We start from the raw sequence: 25,705 nt of genomic DNA, 5'->3' as shown, positions 1-25,705 counted from the left end.
CCTGGTGCAACTCTTTCTGCTTTAATAAAGCTAATCAGCTGAATGCATCGTACGCAGCTGCGGTTGATGCTAAAAGGATGGCAAATAATGCAAGAAGCAATACGACAGGGTGTGCTTGTCGTGTTTTTTACCTTTTGGATCCTTCACCGAGCGCAAAATGGGAAAACATTTATTTGGGGAAGTGATTGCGATGTTTTGATGCATATTAAATGCACTTCATTGGACTAATATATAAAAGGGAGGTTTAACACACACAGGGTTTGCCTTATACGACATACAGCGTTTGCCTGATTAGGTTTTCTTTCAACTCACTTCCTACCTCCAAGACTGAAGAGTAACATCGGTTTGATTTAGTTTTCATTTATTAATTCGTATTACCAACGCTGAAAGTATCCTAAATCATTGGAATGTGTTGTTATTGTATCATTGGCATGCGATTGACGGAACACTTTGAGGTTTTTACCAACTAACTAAATTATTGATCATATATTTTAAGGGTTACAAGGAAGACAATAAAACGCTGAACATTGACGAAAAGTTGCACATCATATTTACATTCAAACTTATAGACAACATAGGAACATCGCGATATTTCTAAATAATGATAAATAACAGAAACAATACTATTTATTTCTACATTAATTAATACATCTTAAATGCTATTCTATACAAGGCACATTCTTCAAGGGATAAGTTATGTCTTTGGCCATTTTCATTATGTAACCTCCGCAGTCTTGTTTTGTGAACATTCGTGAAGCATTTTCAATAGCGTCAATTAAGCTACCTTCATTATGAACATTGATCCTAGAATTCTCCCAATCGTTAAACATACTGTACACTGGATAGAGAAATAAGGGCGGTACTAGGACCAGTAACAGCTATCATGGCGGAGTTGGGCGATCTGTGTGTTTAATGGTGACGATATGGCGTAAGAAACACGTAGAACCGTTGACCGGAGCTAGCCAATCCCTAGACGTAGAGTGTCAGCTGTGCGTAGAAATCCTGCAGACAGATCTGCAGCTGTTCGAACGAGGGTCGCTCCATCGGTAGCATCGTCCAGCAGTACGCCATTATTTTGAATCTGTAGCGAGAATAGAAAGTTAAGAGTTTTTGAAGACTGATTTAGGGGTCATTTTGGGTAATGTGCAACTTACAGCTCATCTGGACAGTTGATTGGCTGCGCTAACCGATAACCATCAAGCAGATAGTGCTCCATCTCAAACGGATCGACCTATGAGGAAGGAATGCAAATGCTATAAAGCACACCTTTGGGAGGGTTTTGAGTGTGAGGAACCTACCTCTGCGTACGGCTGTCGCGCCAGGGTACACAGTTCCCACATGAGAACACCAAACGCCCACGTGTCGGAAGCTTCGCTGAACTGTTTGTACTGGATCGACTCCAGAGCGAGCCACTTAATCGGTCGGTTTTCGCTGTCCCCGAGGCAGTAGTAGTCGCCGGGAAAGAGATCGCGGGAAAGGGAGTTATCCGCCAACTTCACTCGCAGTTGATCGTCAATTCTGCACAAGCAAGGGAAGAAAGAAAAGTATGATTAGTAAATTGCCCTTGAAGTTTCGATCGTGCTGAGCGATAATACTTACACACAGTTACGGACCGCAATGTCCTTGTGGATCACACCGTGGCTGTGCAGGTGTCCTAGGGCTTGTGCAAGCTGGAGTTGAATCTTGACGATCTGGATCGTGGTCAGCGTTCGGGCCACCGGTTCCTGGAGGAAGATCTTCAGGTTGCGCGAGTTCTCTGGCGCGAGGTAGAGTAGGAATGGTGCCGTATGGTCATCGATCGAGACACCCAGGACAGAGAGGATACCGGGATGTTGTGCACCGTACAAGCTCATGCCTTCGTGTAGGAGCAACAAGACCTGGATTTGGGACGCGTGCGGTCCGACGGTTTTCACCAGCACTTCCTGGCTGTCGTTGTAGCTGCCCCGGTAGACTCTTCCGAAGGTTCCTTCCTGAAGTAGGCTGGAGAGGCGCACCCGGCAGCGTTGTACGGTCAGCTCGGAAATGCGTCGCTGCAGTTCTTCTGGTTCGGCATTCGCGTAGATTCGGGTGCGGGAAAGGGTTGCTATCGTGGGAGCAATAGAAGGTGGTGATAGGATCGACGAGGGGGCCGATGGAGCATGTGTCTGAAGGCGCTGGAAGCTGGAAGTATGGATCGGTTGGGCGTTATGTGGCTTGCGGTGGAATGATCCTCGGGTGCAATACGCAATCAAGATGATGAGTGCCACAAAAATAATCGCCAGAATCCCGCCGATTATGAGCGTGATCAGTCCATTCTGACCGTTGGACGCGTTTTCTAGTAGGTAAGGATCCGGTTGGTTTGCATCTGGATGTTCACTGAGAAACGGGGGAAGAAAAAAGTTCAGTTTCGACGTTCAGTTGTCAAAACACCTTCATGTTCGCACGACTTACCTCATCAAGCAGATCTTCTTTCGGCGAAACACCAACTCTGTTGCGTTTCCTGTGAGTCGATCGAGTGTCACTTCCACCGTTATGGTCACGTCAACCTCGGCCGTTTCTCGTCCACTGCAGCGCAGCCCGATGGCAAACGTTTCGATATGCTCCGGGATTTCACCCTGCTGGGAGATGTTCATCGAGGGCTTCGGCAGAGCGATAGGATCCGGCGAAACGATGTTAATCCGGTAAGGTAGCGGCTTCTTGGCCAGGCTCTGCCAGGTGAATGAGATCTCCTCGACGTCCACCGGAACGGGAACCGTGAAATGAAGAGCATACTCGTTCACCTGACCCTCTCGAATGTAGTAGATTTCCGCGGAAAGTCCTTTGGAAAAGAAGAAGGTTAGATAGGTTAGTGTTGTCATATGCGAACAACCTTTTTAATTACAATGAAACGGATAATAACGATGTTCCTGTAATCCTAGAACCTAACTGCTTCACAGTATGATAAAGCCACACGAAGGAGCAGAAGAGAAATAGAACCACGGGGACAAATCGACAGTGTATTACGGACGGTCTATAATTCAGGATTAATTTAAAAGTGGTTGAGCTCTTGCGCATTAACATTCTTTTCAGCGTTTTCTTTGTTTATCATCTTCGCTGTTTCATTCCAGTTGTAGGGCCATTTCTCTGACACACTAAGGTACTTTGGCGTTTGTAGTGGTCACAAACAATGCTGAATCTGGTTCTGGTGGGAGAAACAAAAAAAATGTGCAAAGATACGACAAACAAGTGGAAATAAAAAATGGTAAAAAATTGCAAGCTAACAAGGACGCAAACACATTATCCACCAATTAAGCATAACAGCGAAAAAATACATATTCCTGTGGGACAAAAAAGGGCGCGTTTGTTAATTTTTCCCCTGGATTTATATCGCCACCGTCCGCCGGCAATTATCGCCAGAGAATTACGAAGCGCTTGTGTACTGTTGCTTAATACGGCAGTAAGCTGCTATAAAATAAATTTTAATTCGCTCAAATTGCATACGTCCTGACCAAACAGATAAACAGTTATGACTACGTCGTCCATTTTTTTACCTGCAGTAAAGTGTAGGAGCTTTTCTACTATTTAGGTACTATTTTCAAATTAAGTCAGTTTATGCAATTATAAGCATTCGCACTTAACGCAAAGGATGTTCTGAGACATCCAAACACGATGAAAGCAAAATATTCTCATCGTCGAAGCGAGACGTTTTTGCGAGGGTTTTTGGCGAGATGAGAATGAAAATACATTAGACACGCACCGTAGCGTGTCATCATCATCATTATCATTGTTGGCAACCTCGTTGTAATCATTTGTTTTCTTCCGGTGCTGCCCCATTTCTACACTCAGTTTTCCACTGCGAGAAACAGCACAGAGAAATAAATCACTGCCAAAACAACGCTGGGACCGGAGGTGAATCTTGGTGACTTCTACATTGGATCATCCCCACCGTCTTCAGCTCTCTCAGTGAGAAGTAAAAAGCTGTGGTGACATTAAATGATGCATAGCATACTGTGAAGACAAGCGTGCCATTTCCAGTTGAACACGAGACTTTTGGACGCCACTTTTCCACCGGGAAAATCGTTCATCACCCGTGATGGTTGTATGTAGAGATACCTAGAGTTTAAAAATTCTACTGGCTATCTCGTTATGGATTTTGGGAATAAATTTGCTTTCAATCGAAGTACGGGAGAGAGGTTTTATCTTTAACAGTTTACCAAGGTCCAATGCCGTCCAATTTACACCACTATCACCTGGGCCCCTTTTTTCGGTGGGAAACTAATGGTGAAGCCATAGGGGAAAAGAAAACAACATAAATCTGATCCCTGGCTCTGGCTGGTTGATCCGTTGATTTATTAAAACCTAACTGCTGAAGAGAAAAGCAACTGCTGCTCCTGTGAAGCTGGTGGCTCCTGCCGAAAAGATAATAATAACAACCAACCAAAAAATTGAGAGATAATCCGATTAAATTGTAATAACAATCCTCCGCACACTGTCTTGCAAAAGGCTGCACACTCGGCTCCTTTCTTCGTTGTTTACGTTATCCCAATTGCATCCCTTCCCAAGTTTGCCGACCGATTAAGGAAGGAACAAGTTGACACTTCAACGACGATTTTACTAAATATGTACTTTATGATTACGCAAAACATAATCGAAATTCAAATTAGAAATAAAATCATTATCACAACTCACTTCGAGCACGAGGTTTAAAACGCGAAAGGTGGCAGATAAAAAAACGAAACAGTAGGAAAACTGACTGAAAACATAGAGACTTGAAATGGGAAAAAAACTTGAATTGTGATACCAGAGATTTTACCCACATTTTATTTTCTGTAGATTGTTAATGAACTATTGCAAATCTTTTGTTTCCTTGATTACGCTTAGTTCTTTATTGATTTTATTCAACACATAAAATATAGAATATCGGGCAAACACTACTTACTGCTTGATTTAATTTATACAAGTTTCAAAAGTAAGTTCATTAATTTCAAAAGACTCCGAAAGTAAACGTATTTCCCTGGAGATTGTGAGGATTTCTTAGTGAGGGAACGGAAAGTTTTATTTCGCTTTTCTGTCTTCGTGTAAACTCTTTGTTCGTTGCGGGTTATATTCATTTTTTTTCTCCTCGTCATTTCATTGTAACGTTAGAAAGGGTTAACTCAAACTTCTGAAAGGTGTGAAGTACGCTATCTTTGTATGCAAATGGCATGATTGTTTTTTGAGATTCGGTAAGTGAAATCTATTAAATTGTGCCTGTTTGCTGCATTTTTCTTGCAGTGTTGCTCTTATTGCTTTCCTTTTGTTGGAAGAAGAGCATTGCTTATAAGTTTTACGCCAGTAGGATTGAATTTCAATTCTATTCTCGGTAACCAACACGCTTCTCTCGTACACACAGGCACGCAGTCATCAAATGCAGGTCAGCGCGATGCCAGGTGCACGGTGGTAAACGGTCCTTCGTCCTGTTAGACGATGTTCCAAATATTTTTCAACAATACTATGTAATACCCCAACAAACAATAGAATAGAAACGGTTCAGCACAGAAATCGAAAGAGAAAAATAGAATGATCTATTCTTTCAATGAAATTTCGTCAAACAATTTGAAACCGATCAAAAAGAAAGATGGAACACAATCAAATAAGGGAACCCGAAAGAGAACTCAAGATGTACAATAATCATGAAAAAATGTTATGGCAAAGACCTCGTTGTGAGGCTTTGGATTAATAGAAAACCAATATATGGTTTGTTTGTAGCTTTTAAGACGCTAGTAGACGAAATATTTTATTTCATAATTCCATTGCTTCTTATTTTCATTTTCATTTTATCGACACCTTTCTGAATTTAGTTTAGTTCCATCGTTTTAGTTCTTGCTCCGAAGAAAGCATAGACAATCATAAACCAACAGTTGGGATTGTTTTTCTTTTATTTCCTCTGAACTATTTACATCACTTTGAAAAACCGTCATTGAATCGTCACCTATTATGATGAGCTAGTCATACCGGGTCTAAGGCTGTGTGTATGTATGTGTGGCCATAGAATTACCAGAATGATTTATTGTAGCAGGTCCAACGACTTTGCGAAGATGGTGTCTTATGTTGTCTTGAAAATGACAGACGATCCGAGACGGATCTTTAAGCGAGGATGGCACACACAAAACTTTCGTCTGTTCCTCCACAGATTTTCCACATTCACACACACAAACACAGAGAAGATGCTGGATGGTGACCACGGAAGTGTACGGAATTCAACACGGTTATTCAACGTGCTTCGCTTTAATTGGAATTAATTGCTTAATTTCCTCAAATCATGGGCGGTGCAAGCTGGGAAGAAAAAAGAAAAATGTCCTACATCCAAGAGAGTAATGGACTGTCAGCAGTTAATTTATTCCGTTCACATAATCGGTGGAGACGACCGTGACCTCACTTCCATCAGACCATCCATGAAAGATAAGATTTTTCGGTGACATTTTCAGCTGAAAACAGAAAGCCAAAAAAAGAAGATTGAAAAGAATTTTTGTTTCCGTTAAGAAAACGGAACTTTTGAGCAAATGTCTCAACGTCTCGAGTTTGTTGGCATTGGCTTTCAAAGCTTGATAAATTTTCCAACGAGCGGACAATGCAAGTGAAAAAAAACCCGACAAACATACCGTACGAAAAATGTTACAGTTTTCGATGAACATGGATGGAATTGACCATAATTTTCCACTTGATATGCATGGTTTGTACGATGATCGGTGATAGGTTTACAGTTCCCTTCTTTTCTGTAGATGGAGGGAAATCCTGCGAACCGAACGTGATCTAAATCACGGAAAGGAATCAAAAAATAAATTTAGCAGCCAAATGGGACGCGAATAGGAGGTACATGAAATGGACGGCATCGACGATAGTGGAGACAATGGAAGGAGCATCTTTTCAATTAATTTCCTCGTTTAATTAATTTCATTCGGAAACAATTGGAACCACACAAAAACAGAATTGGTTTCTGCAAAGGATAGCAGTGGTTGGAAAACGAGAAGGACGACGGAGGAAGAAGCTCGTCCATGTTGGGTTTCCCAGGGAGTCTGTAGGACAAGAAGCGAGGAAGCGAAGATAATGAGATAGGAATAGGATGGACTGCAAATCATTACCACCGATTCACCAATTGTTCTTCAACATTCTAAATCGTCTCAACAACGAAATGAACATCGCAGATCGGATTTTTTAAGTGAAGGATGAGTGCATCCAAAATGTTGCTAAGGGAGCTTACAACTTACTTTTGCTGAACACAACTAGAATCCTGAACCAGAAACACCTGTTGCTGGAAACTCCCTTGTTATTCTTTGGGAGGAAAAATTCGTTTTATTTTTAGCATGTACCATCTTTTTGACTTCAACTCGTCTGTTTTTCAATTTAAAAACAAACTGCGTCTCATGTGTTGAACTGTTAGACCCTAATTAAGTTAAGAATGTGTTTAGGCCTGCTATTTGACCACACACTTTGAATATAATACCGTAAAACCAGGTAATACCGTTTTATTTTTTAAGGTGAATCGGACTGGAGAACAGAATATTACCTTCAGACATGGATCGTCAAACTCTTGGGTATTTAAAAAAGTAAGACCTAGAGTAATTAGAAATAAAGGTCAGACGACAGACACCTACAATCGGAATTTCACAAAACCTATGTTGTTATTGTAACTTTTTTATAGAGTAGTTTTCAATAATGGGAGTGTTAGCCTAAGTAAACTAAACTCAGTATAGTACAACGCATAGAAATAAAGCATTTGGTGTTTCGCCAAAATATCTCCTTAATGTTCCAATGAATGGTCTCGTTTGAATCATTAAAAAATCTTTAATATACTCAAAACCAACCAACGACCTAGATTAGAGCTAATCTTTCCAAACATTATCCTCCAGATAATCGCAATCTGTAGAAAGAAATAAACTTCCGATAAACCCCAAATGAATGCTTGATTAATTGAAGACATTGCGTGACAGGAATATGATTCTTAGGCACCCTTCTTCTTCTCCACAAGATCTGCTCAGCAGTTCACCCCCAAATTTTCAGAAAAAGCCAGATTTGTACGAGGGGAGGACAGTTACAGCTTTGAGGCAGATAATTGCTGCACAAATCGTATACTGAAGGAAGACTGCAAATGATCCTCCAAGGTCCATCGTTTCCTGCTCATTTGGTCCGAAAATCAGCCATCGTTCAGATTGATGGGAAGGTTTTTGCAGTGAAGGGAACTGCGGCACTAATTACAGCCAGTTTTCCCATTCGTTAGTTTCCTGGCGTTGGCGTCTCATTGGGCAATTATACCCACACCATCGGTGGTGGTGGCAGACGATCGGAATATACATATATCCTCTCTATCATTAATTCAACATGCTCCAATTCCGTATTTTCTGGGTTTCTGAGAAAATTGCATCCCACCATTGAGGAGCGTCGCGTGTCCTCCTCCGCTTTCTACACACTTGAAGGAGGAGGACACCTAGGAAAATTGGCTCATAATAATTAAATTAGAATAGACATCGTCAACGACGCTAACGATTGATGACAAAAGGAAAAGCAAGATGAAGACACACACGCGGCTTTTATAGCACTACATAAATAGCAAATTCCATCACCTTTCTATTGCTTCAGTGGCCCTGTCACTAGACGATGTTAATTAAATGCTACACATTTCACTTAGCCTTCCTTCTTCCCTGCAAAGTTGAATCACAAATTCCTTCAAACGAAACAAACGAATGGGGCGGGACAATAAGGTGGGGAAATGGAGTACTCTCTCGTTGGGGAAGAGCATAACATACAATTTTTCTGCAGTGGAGATGAGTGTAAAGTAAAATCATCTTTCATCGAAATTGACAGGAGGCGTGTGTAGGACACGGCTTCTCGTTCATCAGTCAAGCAGGGGCAAAAAAGACTATAGCTTCAGCTGCAAGACGTTAGAGAGAACGCACATTCACGCCAGGAGAAATATCCCGAAATATTTGCAAAACCATAACGCGGGACGATGACATTTTGCTTGACGTTTACATAAAGAAGTGTTGTTTTTCTTCCGTTCCAACGGCGATTATTCAATGGTTTTTCATTTTCTATGTTTTATGATAGAACGATAATTTAAGCTTATTATTGTACAAAATTATGTCGCGCTTGGCGATAACACTAAGTTGGCCGCCGAGAGCCCAACAATTCTGATAGCTATTCTGGGTGGAGCTCTGAGTCGTGTCTGCTAAATTGGATATTTTCTCGCGCCTGGGAACCATGGAAACGATTTCAGGGAAAATGCCCATCAAACGGCCAGCTTCCTTAAGAGGGGACGTGGAATGTAATGCGCTTTGGGAATTAGTTTTCTTCGTCTTGCGATCTGTCGATGTAGCGGTAGTTGGGCAGGAAAGGTTGGAGCATTCGGGCAATGAAAGGGCGTCATTTAGTACATTCAAACGGCAAGTTCGTTCGTCTTCTTGGCCTGAAGAAATAAGCGTCGAAAAATATTCACAATCAGGTCAAATTGGGCTAATAACAATAATGCTGAAGCTTTGCTATTAACAAGAAAAACACGGGATTCCAAAAAGCAAGACTTCTTTTGTTGGAAAATTGTCCACTCGCTGGACTTTCCACACAATGAGCTTCAAATGAGATAATAATAAGTAAATTTCCCGGTACGGCCCAAGATATTGATCGAAGGAAAAATCGATGGAAAAGTTAAATTCAAACTGAGCTGGGAGCATGCGGGCTAAAGTTTAAGATAAAAACATTTGTCCAAAAACGAAGGCACAAAATGGTTTTCACAACAAATTTCATGAAACTTTGTGATGAAGCATTATTTCAGAAGCAAGCATAAGGCTATGTTATTTAGTATTATAAAGATTTGATTCTTTTTGAGAAATACTTAGGCACTTCACTTCTTATTGCTGGTTGGCCTGACGGAAAAATATAAACATATGTACATTCAATGATCAGTTAAAAATTCCATCGTTATTTGAACGCTCAAACAAACCAACATTAATACAGTACGTAAACTCGCAAACTTTCTCGACAAAAAAGGGAACATAAACCCATAATAAATTTGTTAAATCACGCCGCAAACCCAGATGATGATGGACGTATCCAACAAAATCCATCAATTACCTTCTGCTTGCTCTTCGGGGAAGTAAACCAAACGGACAACAAAAATAAAAAAAAGATCCAATAGCGAGTCTACGCAAATTCGATTTAACCACAATCTTCCCTCCCCGCATCACCACCATCGAATTGTTTTCTCGCTTTTAATCCAGCGAATGTCCTTTGGTGTGCTCTGTTCTCTTTGGGCCACACGTGGCCCAATTTCATGGTTCGTTTCCCTTCGTTTGCACACACGTTCCGACAGAGAGATAGAGAGAGTGAGAGTGATTACCATGTGTAAATATTAACTGCTGTTGCCGCCGAAGGGGCACAGAACCTCAGCTAAATACATTTTCATTGATCACTTCGCGGAAAATGTAATTACGCTAGTTCCTTGTCTTTCCTCTTTCCATCCAACGGATGAGATGAATCCGAAAGGGACTCATTTGGAATCTGTGATGTTGTTCGCACCCTCAGCCGAGGAAAAGCGACCTTCCATACAGAACCAAATGGTTGTCGACTATGGTTGGTTTTAATATTAGCCCGTCGCGATGATTAAAGACACCCAGATCAGCGAGTGAGAGGAGGATATGGATCACGGCGAAAGTATGGCAAATGCGAATTTGTTCGCTCCTATAAAATCCAGAGCTGTTACAGAAATCTAAATTTCAAAAACGCAAAATCCGCGCCAAGCCATTGTAAATCCGCGCCAAATATTCAAATCCACGCCAATACGAAAGCAACTCATACAATTATTGATCCAAGGTATTTATTACCAAGTAGCTTATTTCGGAGGTGTAAAAATGTTTAACAAAAAATATTAAGTGAAAAAATCTCTACCTAATCTAATAGCAACCACTAGGTGGTATCAGTGTGGAAATTTAAAAAAAAAGGATCATCTCTTATTTTTCTCCAGTTCATCTAATTTTTTCTGAACATCTGCCTCTTCACTCAGAAGTTTTTCGCGTTGATTCAACATGATTTTAAAGCATGCTACTTGCGGGTTATCGTTTTTCAGTTTCTTCAACTGAGCAGTGATAATATTCGTCAATTCCTCACTTGCTTTTCGTTTCTTTTTAACAATATTACTCTGTTCTTCAAGTTCGGGTTTCTTGCTGCTTGATCGTAAATCTTCTTTCTTCTTTTCTTGTTTTTCTTTTTCAATTTTTTCGTTGTGTGTCTGCCTTGTTAACTGCTTTTAACAATAATTCCTTGGGTGCAATAAACTTTTCTAAATCATTTTTATAAAATTGCATTCCATTGATGATATTTTTTAGATGATTGAACTTTTCGGACATGGATAAACTTTTTTCACGCATAACCAATTTCGAAGACGAGAAGTGAGTGGGAAATGGTGATGGCAATTTTAAACAGTTTCTTCAGCTCATTGACGTCGTGCTGCCGAAAAAGAACAGTATAAAATTCCAAGTCATCATTATAAAGAGGGATTGTATACTTCAAATTTTTTACTGCCACAATTTCTTCGAAAACGCGAACTTTGTCCAGATTAAAATCTACCTTTTACCATGTATGAAACGAGGTGGTAGAACTCGAGGGGAATTTTATTTTGAGGCAAGTATGTTTTTAATTTTACCACATAGTTTTTCATACCTTCTTTAAGAGAGGTTATGACCATTTGTTTCATACTTTGTTAAAGAACTAGGCAAAATTATTTCCTTAACTTTTTTAAATCCGCTCTCCAAACCTAAATGTTTTGTTTCAAAAACATTATCCATCTTGTCTACTTCGTAAACTTTCCCCAACCAAGCCGCCATAAAAGCTTTGATATGTTAATTTGAAAAAGAATGAAATCGTTGGTTTACAGGAATTTGATCAATCTTTCGGTATCGGTGCACACCTCAATAACAAATCGAATTATGGATTTGATACCTTCTATGGATAATATCCTGACAATAGCCTCCTAATGATAACTTAAATTTTTCTTTCCAGAATGAATTAATTTAGCTTTGAATGCAAAAGATCCTCAATGTTAAAAAGTAGAACCTGTGCATTGCCATCGCCATAACATCACCCAACGAGTTTCAACAAATTTTACAAACTTTTTTGGTTTTTCTTTACAACTTTTTGCAAATTCTTCCCACTTGGATGGGACATCAAAATAGTAGTAAACTACCTTTGCTAGCTTAGACACCTCAAACCCAAACTATTTCAAGGCATATTTTACAGCATTGTGAATTATGTGGGCAGGACATGACCCTGTATCAACGAGCTGAAATCCTCTTTCACGTATGAGCTTGCTGTTGATTTTACGCTCCAAGTTTTGGTTTACCTTTGGCCCATCCATGCTTATCATGAAAGGAGGTCTAAAGGAATCTTAGCAGCTTCTAGCCCTTCCAGAATTTTTCCCATAATACTATCAGCTGTTGCTTTACCGAGAAAAGCGGAATCAAGATGGAAGAACATGATCTTCGTCAGATGGCTTGAAAAATGTTAAATTGTTACTTCCATTTCCTGTTGTTTCCTTCGGTCTCATCAAACAACAACGAATAGAATTATCCTCACACATCCTTCAAAAAAAGGTCTCTGAAGAATGGTCCGATTGCGTAATTTACCATATCTGTCATTTTCTGCCGATATAAACTGAACCCCTTCAAATCGTTCAACAAATGTTATCGTTTTTTGCATGCTATGCCCCATAAAAAAATCACCATGTTTTCGCTTTCGCTCTTTAAGGTTTCAATTGTTAGAATGAGATGTTCGTCGATTTTGATTATGGTGATTTGCAGTGACTATTTTTACGCATGACTGACTATCCTGCTATGAGTAATCATTAGGCACAGAAAGCCAAGCTCAGTCACAAGCGTAGGCAGGCCTTGACCGATAACGGTTGTTGTGCCAGTGAAGAAGACGCTGGAACTCCGGAGGACGATTTCCGAAGTTGTTTTCCTTCACAAATTACTAACAGATCAAATTGATGCTCCGTCTCTTCTATCAGAAATCGCTTTCTACGCACCAAGTCGAGCCCTAAGATCTAGATCTTTGTTTCGTTTCTTTTCGTCGTAATGTTTATTGTGCTCGTGATCCTATGCTTCGGATGGCATCCGCGTATAATTTGTCTGCGCAGTCTTTGAACATGAATATGACTGCGGATTCAGTCAATCATCTTTTACATTATGTTCGCGTTTAATTGTTAAGTCTAGTCATAAGATTTATGTAGGCCAGATAAATTAATAAATGAATTTAAAATTGAAAATTAAAATTGATATTGAAATTGAAGAAGAAGAAGAAGAGATTTGCACTGATATAACGATAATTACGATTTTAGAACTTATTTTTATAATTTCCGCAAAATCCGCGCCGATGAAGAGTGAAAACGCGCGAAATCCGCAAAAAACGCAAAATCCGCGAGAAACGCAAAATCCGCGCCAGCTGTAACAGCTCTGAAAATCTCAACGTGACTGCGATATGCTTCAAGAAAGTCTCGACAGGTTCAGCATATGGTGCTCTGATAATTGTTTGTCATTGTGTGTAGAGAAATGTTGTGTCATTAGCTTTACGAGAAGACAGAACCCGATTCTAAAGGATTACAGGCTGAACTCGCGCGTTTTATCACGTAACTTAGAAGTTAAGGATCTCGGTACGTTACTTGACTCTTCTCTTTCGTTTCGAGATCACATCTCGCTTATTATCGACAAAGCATATCGCCAGCTAGGCTTCCTACATCGACTAACCACTGATTTTAGAGATCCTATTTGTTTGAAACAATTATTTGTCGCGCTTGTTCGATCCATACTAGAGTTTAATGTTGTAACTTGGGCGCCACACAATATGACTTGGTCTGCTAGGATCGAAAAAATTCAGCGGAAATTCACTAAGCTGGCAATCAGATGTTTAAGGTGGCGTATGGAGCAACCTCCGGTATACGAAACTAGAAGGCTCCTTCTAGGTCTACAATCTTTAGAGAAGAGGAGGGAAGTGACACAAGCAGTATTTATTGCCAAACTTATATTAGGAGAAATAGACGGGCCATATTTACTAGCTAGAATTAATTTTTATACCTCGGACCATGCACTTCGTCCCCGCCACAACCTCTTAAGACTAGATCTAGCGAGAACGGTCAGGGGCGCCAACGACCCATTTACCTCCATGTGCTCAGCTTTCAATACCTTCTCGCAGTTTTTTGACCTCCATGTATCGTCAGCCGTCTTTAAATCGACGTGTCTTTTTGCAAATGTTTAGTATTGTCGCTTTTGTTACGTGTTCTGTTATATTTAAGCATAGTTTTAAGCATTGCTGAGGCCCCTGCGTGTGCCATGCAATTAGGAAATAAATAAATAAATAAATAAATAAACAGCAGCGTGTGAGGTTAGGATGCAGTCGTTACCCTCATTTACGGCGACTTTCCGTTGTTCTTAGAAAGAGAGGATTCTTCATTTAAAAAGCTAGGACACACCGGAAGTTCCTGTTGGGTTTCAACAAATCAAAGTGATAATTAACAGTTAACATTTATTTTCCCGTCGAATGAACAATGTTTGTTTATACGTGCCGGATGTAATGTTTTGAGAGGAGTTTCCATTTGATTTCGCAGTGACGCTGGTTGACTTATCCATTCGTTACGGTGGACAGTAATTTTCATTCCGCTTTCCCAACTTTCCGCCCTCCACTGGCTCAACTGTGGAGAGAACGAGGGGCCAAAGCCAAAACCATGTTTCTACTTTTTCGATATATTTCTTGAAAGGGACACATGGTATTTGCTTCAGCTTCCATATCGTCCTGCCACCGTCATTCGAATATGAGCTAAACACTCCTATATGTTTTCTATGTGCAATTCATAACGGCCAAATGATAAGTATTAGTTTGCTGTGTAACAAAGGTGATTTTACCATTTCCTCTCCTTCCTGTAGGTATAAAAATACCTCCTGGGTGTGGAGAATCTAGTTGGTACGAGAAAGGTGAAGCGACGGAGTGCAGTCGAAAATGCATTGCGTTTCGCTGAAAATTATAAGTGTGAGTGTATTTGTTCTGCTACGTTTCTAAATTTCCTTTTTGTTTCCATCGGAACGCACCAGAGGGACGGGAAACGGACACAGAATCACTTCAGAGCCGAGGTGAACTCTTGAACGACCTATTTTAAAGCGTTGTGCGGGTCAACTATTTCGAGCTAAAGGGACATACGACGCTCGGGAAACAACGTTCGAGTGGACTCGCTCTTCTGTAGAGGGGTGTTGTAAAGTGTCAAATTTAATGGACTCAACTCTGACTGGGATCGGAAGTGCGTGCAGTTTTGTCTGCCTGCATTTCCCGGAAGTTCTGCCGCGTGAGTGCGTTTTAATGGAAAACCCGGCACCCGGAGTTGGTGGTATTTTTGCCTATTCACCATTTATTCCTCTTGATGCACTTTCGGTTTTTGCGGAGACAAACGGGTGGTTGGATGATTGAAGCGTAGTTAAAGTCTGCAAAATCTCCGGAATCTATGAAGTCAAAGGCAATTGAACAAATAACAAGATTATAAACAACATAGTGCTTTAAGCCAGGTAATCGATGGAGGATCGACAAATATTGAGTTAACGCATCACTGTTCATCTCCACATAGGAAACTCTGCTAGGAAACTGATGAAATGAGCATTGGAATGTTGGAGCATGAGGAAGTTTCCTGAGTGCGCTAGGTGGACAGTCTTCTTCTTTCTTAATCCGACAGTTATAAAACGTCAAAACAAATGGCTTTGGTAGTGCTGTCAAGAGTTTCCTATCAGTTTCCTACAAGTCAGTACAGTTTCCCGTCTGTTGCGGGAACCGAGTTTGTCAGTTTGTCCGGGGAGAGTGCGCTATGTGGAGATGAACAGTCAAACGTTAAGAGTCGAGTACTTTGTTACGAGCCACAAACCCCGCTAGATCGAAAGGATTTCAGAAGTACCGGTTAAATTGGTTTCAATTGGTGACGTAGTTTTGCTTGTTGTGACTTTCCACGTAGTTTTCTATTCGAATGGTCCAAAAATTAACGTACCGGCAAATAATTTGAGAGGAAAAGTTTACAACAATGGGCTTTGATTCGAGTTTTTATAACACCGTAAGTTTTGCGACTGGAAACAGAAACTTTGCACACAAAACCCTTTCATAAAGCACAGTTGAGAAGAACGTTGAATTGAGGTTTTCCCTTAGTTGACCTCGGGGATTAAATAACACTGTGAACCATTTGAGATGCACTCCATAATTCTACCATTTTTGATGCACGCACCAGTTTTCCCCCAAATGGAAACTTCAACCACCAGGTGCGGCGAATGAAAAACAATCAATATTATATTCACGAAAATAATGACCGTCAATTCATTTGACTCATTAATCATAATCGTTGCTTTGTCTCGCAGTATGTGCAATGCACTCAAACTTACACACACACTACTAGTGCATGTCGGGATTATAGTAGACCGTTGTTGTCATTCATTAAACCAATTAAAACCAGACACGCGGGGCGAGAAATTTTACCGAAACTTGATGGTGTGAGATGGGTTTTAATCGACGGCTGAAAGCGATTCGTATTTGTAACAGGCTCATTTTGATGGTCACCCATTGAAGTTTGAGATACCTCTTCAAAAGTGGCGAGGAAAAATCAAGTGAAAGTGTTTTTAAGTAGCTGATGCTTTACCTCTTCAGGTAAAAGCTTTTAAGTGCTTTCATGCCAACACGATTGCACTTGCTGAAACTACGAACTTATCATTTATTATAGCGGCTTTTTCCCACCTATTTAAACGCCATACACATTAACAAGCTCCCCAACTCACATCACCACATTTTAACATAACGTTACGAGCACGAAAGTCCATTGTGTTGCAGGGAGTCAAATTATGAGCGTCAACTAGGTTTTTTAGGCCAGGTACCTGGCCCGTCAGCAGTTCCTGGCTCATCTACCGGTCCATTAAAGGTTCCATGTCGTCCCCGTTACAGTTTCTAGGTCTTTCTGCAGAAGGTATATTGTGTTGACAATTGCCGAGCAGTTAGCAGGTTCAAATACAAATATGAATTGTGGGATCAAAACTAACGAAATAATCTGACCCTCTCCCTGTTCAACCAGTGCCTGGTCTTGGCGCACAGAATTTATCCCTTTAACTGAAGCCCCCATCGACATAAATGTAAAAGCACTGTGTTGTAACTACAACTTTCGGATTTCGAAGAAGTTCGAAGTGAATAATTATTTTAGACTTAGTCAACTGACTCGTCAAAATTAAGTTAATTCATCCGTTTTCCTGATCCTAACCCCCAGTCCCTTTCGGGTTTCCCTTTTATATTCCGTCCCGGGCTCCGGTTCAAACATTTGAACTATATAGTTCTAAACTAATATTAGTCCCGAGTGAGCGTTCCCGTTCTCACTCCTCAATTCTCACGCTATCACGCATGCAGCCCTGTCGTTTTGACACACTGTTATATCGCAAAATGTTACCAAAAAACTAAACGCGTCTATCAAACAGCTCGGTTAATAGGAAATTTTTCAAAGACAGATACTTGTACCGAGTTACAGCATATTGTACCAGTTTCTGTGCTCCACAGCGCATGCCCTGTGGTTGCACCACTTTTTATGCTTAGCTTACATGAACCGCAAAGCAACCTTTGCAAACGGTAAAATCCTATATAATAATTTTCCTTCCGAGGGTCGACCATGGCCCAACAAACACGCGCGCGAAAAGTCATCCATATTCGATCCATGACTGATTCGATGCCGCTACTAATGCAAAATCAGAAAAATGCGCCAGCCAAGCGACATTGTTTGTATGAATGAGAGAAATAAAAAGGGAGAGGTAGAACGAGAGAGAAAGAGAGAGAGAGAGAGAGAGAGAGAGAGAGAGAGAGAGAGAGAGAGAGAGAGAGAGAGAGAGAGAGAGAGAGAGTGAGAGAGAGGGGAAGGGGGGGGGGGGGGTTGGCTGTATGAATGAAAAATATGAAGTGTGAAATAGAATGTCAACACACCTTAAGCTGCGAATTGACGGATGCAATATGTAAATGCAAACAAATAAAATTTGACATTTCTTCCCACAATGACAGTCATTGCAATATTTCTATGCGTATTACATTGCAACATTGCTAACATCCAACTGGGGAGGTTAAGCATCGAAATATTACATTCACTGCCATTTTTGACAGAAATTTCAAATTTCATTGCAGCGAAATATTGAATCCGTCTATCCGCAGCTTTCAAGTCTACGTTGTGCGCAGGCAGTAAGCACGTACATTCCCATGCGCAAAGTAAGCGATGGTTTAAACACGCCACACGCACGCGATGGGATTGCTGCAAACGCACCGGCCGTTGTGAGGATATGCATTGTTCGTCTATTCTGTTCGCAATTCGAACGCGCATCCCAATACATGTTTTTGCGTGCAAGAAACAAACAACATAAACATGCGAGAAGTGTGGATCGCTTTCCGCGGCAGAGTGTTCGGCCAGCCGCTCCGGTATTGCTGTTGTGCGGGTTGGCCGATTTACCTTCCGCGAAACGAAGCGTATGAGAGAGAGATGGGGAACAACTCCTTCTACGAAAAACACAAGGTGGGGGATAGCAAACGGCAGAGTGTGCCGGTCTGCGAGCCGATACTGCGCATTTGACGAATCGTTTCACAAATGGAATCATCCGTCACTACAAGTGAAGTAGAAAAGAACGGCAGAATGTGTAACGAATGCGGAACGAATGCTACGGAGAGAGACGGTTGTGCACTGGAAACATTCGTTTTTCTGTAAGCTCAGGTAGCAAACAATCGAAGTATGTCTCTTTAACTCTTTGCTCTCTCGATGTAATTCTCTTTATCTCTTCTTCTAATTTTTTATCCCTGTTGGAGAAAATTGTCCTTCGCGCTCGAAATAATACGCAAATCGCATTTTAGTTGCTAATGTGTTCGTTCATGCGTAGCAAGCGTTTCAAACCCCGGCAGTGTAACAGGTTACAACTTTCAAGAAGTTTTGAAAAAAGGCTTTCATATAAGGATCATTGTAGCTCATCGTGCTATATTTATTTAGTTGTGTAGTATCTATAAAGTGTGCCAAGGTTTGTGTGGAGTGAGCTTTAGAATATTTGGCAGATTCTTAAGTATATTTAGACACCCAACACACCTCCAACAGCGATCGAGCAATTTTGGCACCCCTCAACATTGATGTTGATGCTATCAACAACATGATCCTGGACCGAATGCCGCTTACTGTTCGTGAGTATCTCTCGGTGGATAAGGTGAAGGATGACGATGGGACCAACCATGATCACCTTGAGCTACCACCAGAGTTTCTACACTCAATGAATCTGAGCGGTATTCCAATGCACCGGCTACGATTGAAGGAAAATGCACCAATTCTTCTTATGCGAAATCTTAATACCGAGCGAGGATTGTGCAATGGGACAAGGCTACAAATTCTCTCTCTGAAGGAGCACTGCATTTTGGCGCGGATCATGACCGGTCGACGGCAAGGAGATCATGTCGTTTTGCCACGCATTTATTGTGACAGTAACGATAGGTCCTTGCCGTTCCAGGTCCGACGGAAGCAATTCCCAGTGCAGCTTTGCCTCGGGATGACTATCAACAAGTCCCAGGGGCAATCCTTGAACCACCTCGGTATTTATCTCCCGCGACCCGTCTTTGCTCACGGCCAGCTTTATGTAGCTCTGTCGCGTGTTACATCACGTAGCAACGTCAAACTCCTCATCCTCGATCCTCAGCACAAGGACGATCATGGATCATATACACGTGACATTGTGTATCGCTCGGTTGTGGAGAATTCTGACCCGGAACGGCGAGTTTAAACACCAGGAGTTGCCACCGTAATGTCGAGCCCTGCAGTAGCGGCAGCTTCATTGGCCATCACATTGAGAAGCGTCAGCACCATTAGCGATAAAGAAAGAACAACCAGCTCGGAAAGGTTTTTAGGAGGTAGTGGTGGGTGTCAATCAGCGGGGGCAACCCGTCTGCTGTATCTCACAGAGTCCGTTCCTCAGGGCGTGGTACCCCTTACCTTGGTAAGGAGCCCGACAGTCCCTCAGGAACATTCCCTTACCCTCTTCAAGGGTCTGGGGGTGCTACAACGTCCGTAAAGAGAGATTTTTGTCCTTTCCAAACCCCCCTAATGATCGCTCCTACACTACGGTGCACATGCGCATAGGGAACCGGGGTACGATCGATCATAAAAAAAATTGCGATAAAGAACATGTCCCAATAGCCCCAAAGAGCGGAACCTTCTTCCAACATTTAGGACGACTTACCGCATCCTAAGGTTAAGGTCTATGGCAAATTAGTTTTAGTGGGTAGATAGTGAGCAAAAGTTAGTCGAAAAATATCTAATTGGATTTTTTTACCTGAAATAAAAATGGGCATCTTCACATGTTCTGATGCTGCACTCATGCTCACTTCACATCGGTTTGATCTCCCTGCGTTTATGAAACGTGTCGGAATATAACTACTGTGATATAGCTTTATCTAATTTTGCAAACTTATTTCTCTTTCGTGTAACTCTATGCAAACTGATAAAGGCACTAGAAGGGCTTCAGGAACAAGATGTCAGTTTGGGCTATTTGATTTTATTTGAACAGCCATAGATTGCCGACGGGCCAGGTACCTGGCCTCAAAAACCTAGTGTTGTTATAACTATAGTGAGTCAGTCAACGGTCAAAATCTGTGCACATTTGTTTTTCGGCCAGCGTGTGAAAAAAAGGTTTACAAAAAAATGTTTTTTGCGTCTCGTGTAAACTAAGCATAACACTCCTACTACGCATGATAATCCGGAAATGGGAATTGCGATGCAAACAGTATTAAAACAATTCAGAGATGCCAATTGCATTGCACCTCCTTCTCTCTCCATGCCATCCGTGCCGCATTCGCTGCAAATTCTGGGGCTCACTATTCCCCACGTATCAGTTTCTCCTTTCTTGCGTTTGTAATGAAGAATTCCTTCCATGTGTGTGACGATTCGCGAAAGGCGCAGTAACGACTCGACGTTCGGCACACTCTGCCGCTTTCTATCCCGCATTTCCTGTGTTTCGCGGAAGGACCGACCCCCATCTCTTGCCTTGTTCGTTTCGCGGAAGGTAAAGCTACCTGTCCGAACAACAGTACTCTCGGATCGGTCGTCCGTCTACTCCGCCGTGGATAGCGGTCCCCACTTCTTGCATTCTTCTTTTGTTTTCTTGTATTCGTAGATCCACAAACACAAGCATTGAGATTAGAATACGAATCGATTGGCTGCGTTATAAGCTAATCCTGTATGCGAGCGTGATTGTTCTCACTTCCTCTCACATAATCGCGAAGTGAACTCGGACATACCGTCCAATGCCGTTGGATTTCTCTCTCTCTCTCTTTTCTCTCTTTTTCTCTGTCTTTCCCTCTGTCTGTCTTTCTCTGTCTTTCTCTCTCTCCCTCTCCCTCTATCTCTCTCTCTCTCTCTCTCTTTTTTTCTCTCTCTCTCTCTCTCCCCCTCTCCATCTTACATTTCCCATTTCACATCTAACATCTACCACCTCCCACCTCCCACCACCCAACACCCACCACCCAGCACCCACCTCCCACAACCCACCTCCCAACTCTCATCTTTCACCTCCTACCAACATACCTCCCATCTCCCATCACAAACCACAAAACTCCTGCCACAAATCACCCATCTCCCATCTCCCATCTCCCATCTCCCATCTCCCATCTCCTATCTCCCATCGCATTCACACTGTCTCTCTCTCATAATCTCTCTCCCTTTTTATTCATCTCTCTCTCTCTTTCGCTCTCTGGCTATATCTATCCCTATCCCTATGCCTCACCTTGTCATACTTTCCATTTTTGTCTCTCTTTTTCCCACTATGACTGCCTCTATCTTTACTGTATGTCTCTCTCTTTCTCTCTCACTTTCTCGTTCCACCTTTCCCTATTTCTTTCTCTCACTCTTACACACACTTAAAACTCAAAATTCCAACAATTGCGCACAGAAGGGTCGGTTTTGTTTAGCAGGCCCAGTTTTCTGATTTTGAATTAGTAGCGACATCGAATCAGACTTCGATCGAATAAGGGTTACTTTTCGCGCGCGTGTTTATTGGGCCATGGTCGACCCTCGGAAGGAAAATTATTATATAGGATATGAAGTTGATATTGTGTCACTGTGATAAGTTGATCGGTTAACCGGTCAGCGTCCAAACGAAAGCAAATACCAGCGACACTGTAGGATGATTGGAAATTTAACCATTTCATGCATTTCAAATGAACTGATTAGAAAAACACATAGCAATGAAAAATGGAAGCAGAATTTGCACTGCATTTGGTTTTTGGAAATACGATTTCGAACATTAATGAAGAGAATCGGGTGAGAGGCGCATAATTTTCCATGGTAACAAAAAAAGTAAATTTAAAAAGGGTTTGGGATAATTAAATGTGTCCAAATCGAACATTGATTTTATTTATACCCTAGACGCTTCTGCTTGGTAGTAGCAGAAAGGGATGCCACCACCAGTAATGGGAACAATAACTTGTCATGCAACATACGAAGTGTGGATGAAGTATTGATTCAAATGGAAGATGTCATGAACGTTTTACAAGTTTACTTTGTCCAAATGAACCTTGTCCAGCAGCGACAAGTCTGTTTAATAAACTTAATAAAACGTCTATAGACGATGGTCCCAAAAACGAGAACGAGAGATTTATGACCAGCACTCGGGCGCCTAATAAGTCTCTCGCGTGGAAATACCTGTTAGAAAGAATCGCGTCTTCTTCCGGGAGCGCCGTTGTTGCCAAACCAACAAAAGACGGCGATTCTAGGGTCCCGGTGGTGACCGATAATCCGATTAATTTAATGAGTTGGGAACGAGAATGCGGATAGGCTCTGAGGCGACCATAAGGTCCCCCTATTTCTGTTGTATCTTGCGTTCTCTCATTGTTCCCTTAAGTTCGACGTAAAAGCGGCACGTCCGCGCTTGTTACTCCACAGGCAATAAATTAGTGTTCTGGTGGGTGTTTAATGCCTATAGCTGGCCCGACGAGCGTTTCTCAAAAGGTCTGCTACTTCTTACTTGGAGCTGCAACCTAAAATAGGTAGAAGAAATCTGACGGAATAAGACTTTTTGTCTAGTATCTCCATCAGCTGGCAGCAGGTTTGAGAAACAGGGCCGAAAATTGAATCTGCATGCCGATCTTCAACGAAAAACAACGTTGTCGATGAGGTTGTTTTAGGTCCCATTTAAGGTAGTCTCCCAGGCATGCAGAATGATGCGGGAATTAGATGAGCGATTCATTGAAGAATGGAATGTGGCGCTTCGGAGAATTTCGTGAAATTTTCGAAAGTGGTACGATTAAGGGGCACAAGATGCATTCCGGTTCGTTTCATGAGACTGCAAGAATAGTTAATATTGCTTCTCTGTTCTCTGATGTTTATTTTAATGGTTGCTACAGACTTTTACGTTATGCGTCGGTGGGGACGACGATGGGGATGCAAGCAACAAGCAACATCGTTCATGGAACAACCAGAAAAAGGGAGTGTAACACGCGCAAGAACTTGCCCCTTTCCAAGAAGCTTGCAATGGCATGTTCTAATGTTCTTTTTGATATTAAACTACATGCAGTTAAACAGTGCATAGGGAATGGGTAAAAAGCTTTTCAACCAGACTGATGGTACTGTGTCGTCTTCATGATGAAAAGTGTTGGTTGTTTGATTTGGTACGTGAAACAATTTCTTATCATTGACTGAGGAGTGGTAGGGGTACACGATTTATTTTCGAGGATTAAAGGAACGCCTTGCTTTGAGATACCTCATCGCCATGGCTGACTAGAAGGCAGGTTGAACAACGTTCACTTCAACTTGTCGAAACTTGTTAAACTGCTCTGCTCACTATCATTTATTGATACCCTTAAGGTAACGCAATCTATGCTTCTACGAAGTACCATTTGCCGTTTGGATCCCCTTTCAAACGAAGATCCATTAGAGAAGAATAGTAATTATTGCTACCGGATAGCAAGGTTCCGCGTTGATATGTGGGCGTCTAAATCTCTCGTCCTTCGTTTAACGAGGTTGGGCTGGTAAACGATAAGTAATAGCAACGGAATGAAAACTTTTACCGAATGCAGTCCGGACCCGGACCTAAGACTTTACGAGGAGTAGGCGATCCTGGTACTTGGATTGATTGATAGAAAAATGAAGTTTACTTATGCCGTTGGACGCATCTACAGCAACCATACGCTTATTTTTCCGGTAGTTTCTGTATCATAATCCCATGCATTTGGCTCACTCTCACTCTCTCTTAGGAAAACGCAAGAACCTCGTCCCGGTTGAGAGATGTCATTAATTTAAATTCCTGACACAATGCGACGATGCTGGCTACCATCATCGACTCCTGGTGCCGTCGCTTATTCCTGAGTGCGTGGCTATACCCTTTTATCTCTGCCAACCGCCGGAAGGATGGCCAGCTGGAGCAACTCGACGCGTCGAAGAATGGAGCAACTTCCGGCAAGTTGATAAAACTCCATCAAACAACGACGGGGACGACGACATTGGTGACCACTACCAACAACACTTTGTTGTGCCTCTTCTCTTTCTCGCTTTAGTTTCCTTCCATCCATAATTTCTCTTGGTATTACACTCCATCCGACGAGATTGCGGGATGAAACGTTCCCGGCGATTCACGTGCAAACGGTAGGAAGTGATTTATGGACATCGAAGACATACACACACAAGTGCACGCCGGTGTCTGTCAAATGGCCGAGAGGTAGTTGTGTCTACTTCCGCTAATAGCAAGTTACGGAGGAGGTTTTGCTGCCTTTGGAAGGCTTCGAAGCGATCGAAATCGAACCGTCCTGGAGGAAATGTTTATTCACCGAAGTTGCATCATTATTCAAGTGATCAGGAGGCGGACGGCTTGGTAAGGTATTTTCAGTGTGACCTGGGTCGATGGGCTTACATATCTGTGTGCATTTAGATAATCAGACAGACTAGCTCTGATATGTTCTTTTTGTCCTACTCTGTTGTTCGATTCCCTTCCTTTATCCGCTGATGAGCATCCGCCAACCAGTTCAGTACTGAACCACGTGGTGCTCACAGTTCGGTAAACCGCCGTCTAATAGTTTTGCAAAATCCACTCCACTCTTCCAGTGAGCGTTTTTTGCCGGTCGATTGGCATTGGGATTCCGATGGATTTTCGTCAAGAGTATCAATACTCTTCTTTCCGTCCATATGCAGGCGACGGAATGGAAAGCTTTTCAACGCGAACTCCGTTTTAGATATGCTAAATGCCTAACGCAATGGAGCGTCGTGGAGGTGAAATGTTTTGAAAACCGAAACGATACGGTTCCCAACTCGAATCGCAGCACATTCAGCTTTCATGAAGCGCTCTTGCACTGAGTGCAATTCATTTTGAGTAGGTAAACCGTGTATTGCTTTAGGTAGTCTTACCATGAGGTATTCACCAAGAACATTCGGACAAATTGTGATGGATAGCAGTTTTTAAATCCCGATCCTAGAATTTGAATTGGAAGAATGTAACGAATGAAAAATGTCACATGGGTAAAAACCGTTTACTGCAATTACAATTGACGGACGCACCATTTTACCCTCCTTTATGGATTTCACCATTTTCATGTTTTCCCCTCTGTTTGTCAGTTGTCCTCCTGATGGATACACAAACAACAAACAATGTGAAAAAAGACCACAACCGACCATGCCATAAACCAACATTTTGTGGCGGACCCTTGACTGACGTTAGGATAGTTTTGTAAA

General features: G+C 41.8%; 1 protein-coding gene across 1 annotated transcript in view; it reads right to left on the bottom strand.

Annotated features, from left to right (window-relative positions):
- Positions 1-969: 969 nt before the first annotated feature.
- Positions 970-25,705, bottom strand: part of LOC131292821 (tyrosine-protein kinase Dnt-like) — a 68,947-nt gene continuing 44,211 nt past the window's right edge. Inside the window, exons 2-6 of the mRNA XM_058320904.1 lie at positions 2,431-2,797; positions 1,600-2,355; positions 1,299-1,518; positions 1,155-1,231; positions 970-1,081 (exon numbers count right to left, since the gene is read on the bottom strand). Coding sequence (XP_058176887.1) covers positions 970-1,081; positions 1,155-1,231; positions 1,299-1,518; positions 1,600-2,355; positions 2,431-2,797 — 1,532 coding nt within the window. The remainder of the gene's footprint in view (positions 1,082-1,154; positions 1,232-1,298; positions 1,519-1,599; positions 2,356-2,430; positions 2,798-25,705) is intronic.

This window comes from Anopheles ziemanni, unplaced genomic scaffold (genome assembly GCF_943734765.1).
Source record: "Anopheles ziemanni unplaced genomic scaffold, idAnoZiCoDA_A2_x.2 scaffold_103_ctg1, whole genome shotgun sequence".
Classification (NCBI taxonomy): Eukaryota; Metazoa; Arthropoda; class Insecta; order Diptera; family Culicidae; genus Anopheles; species Anopheles ziemanni.
Note: the sequence above shows the minus strand (reverse complement) of the source record. Positions and strands in the feature narration are given on the sequence as shown.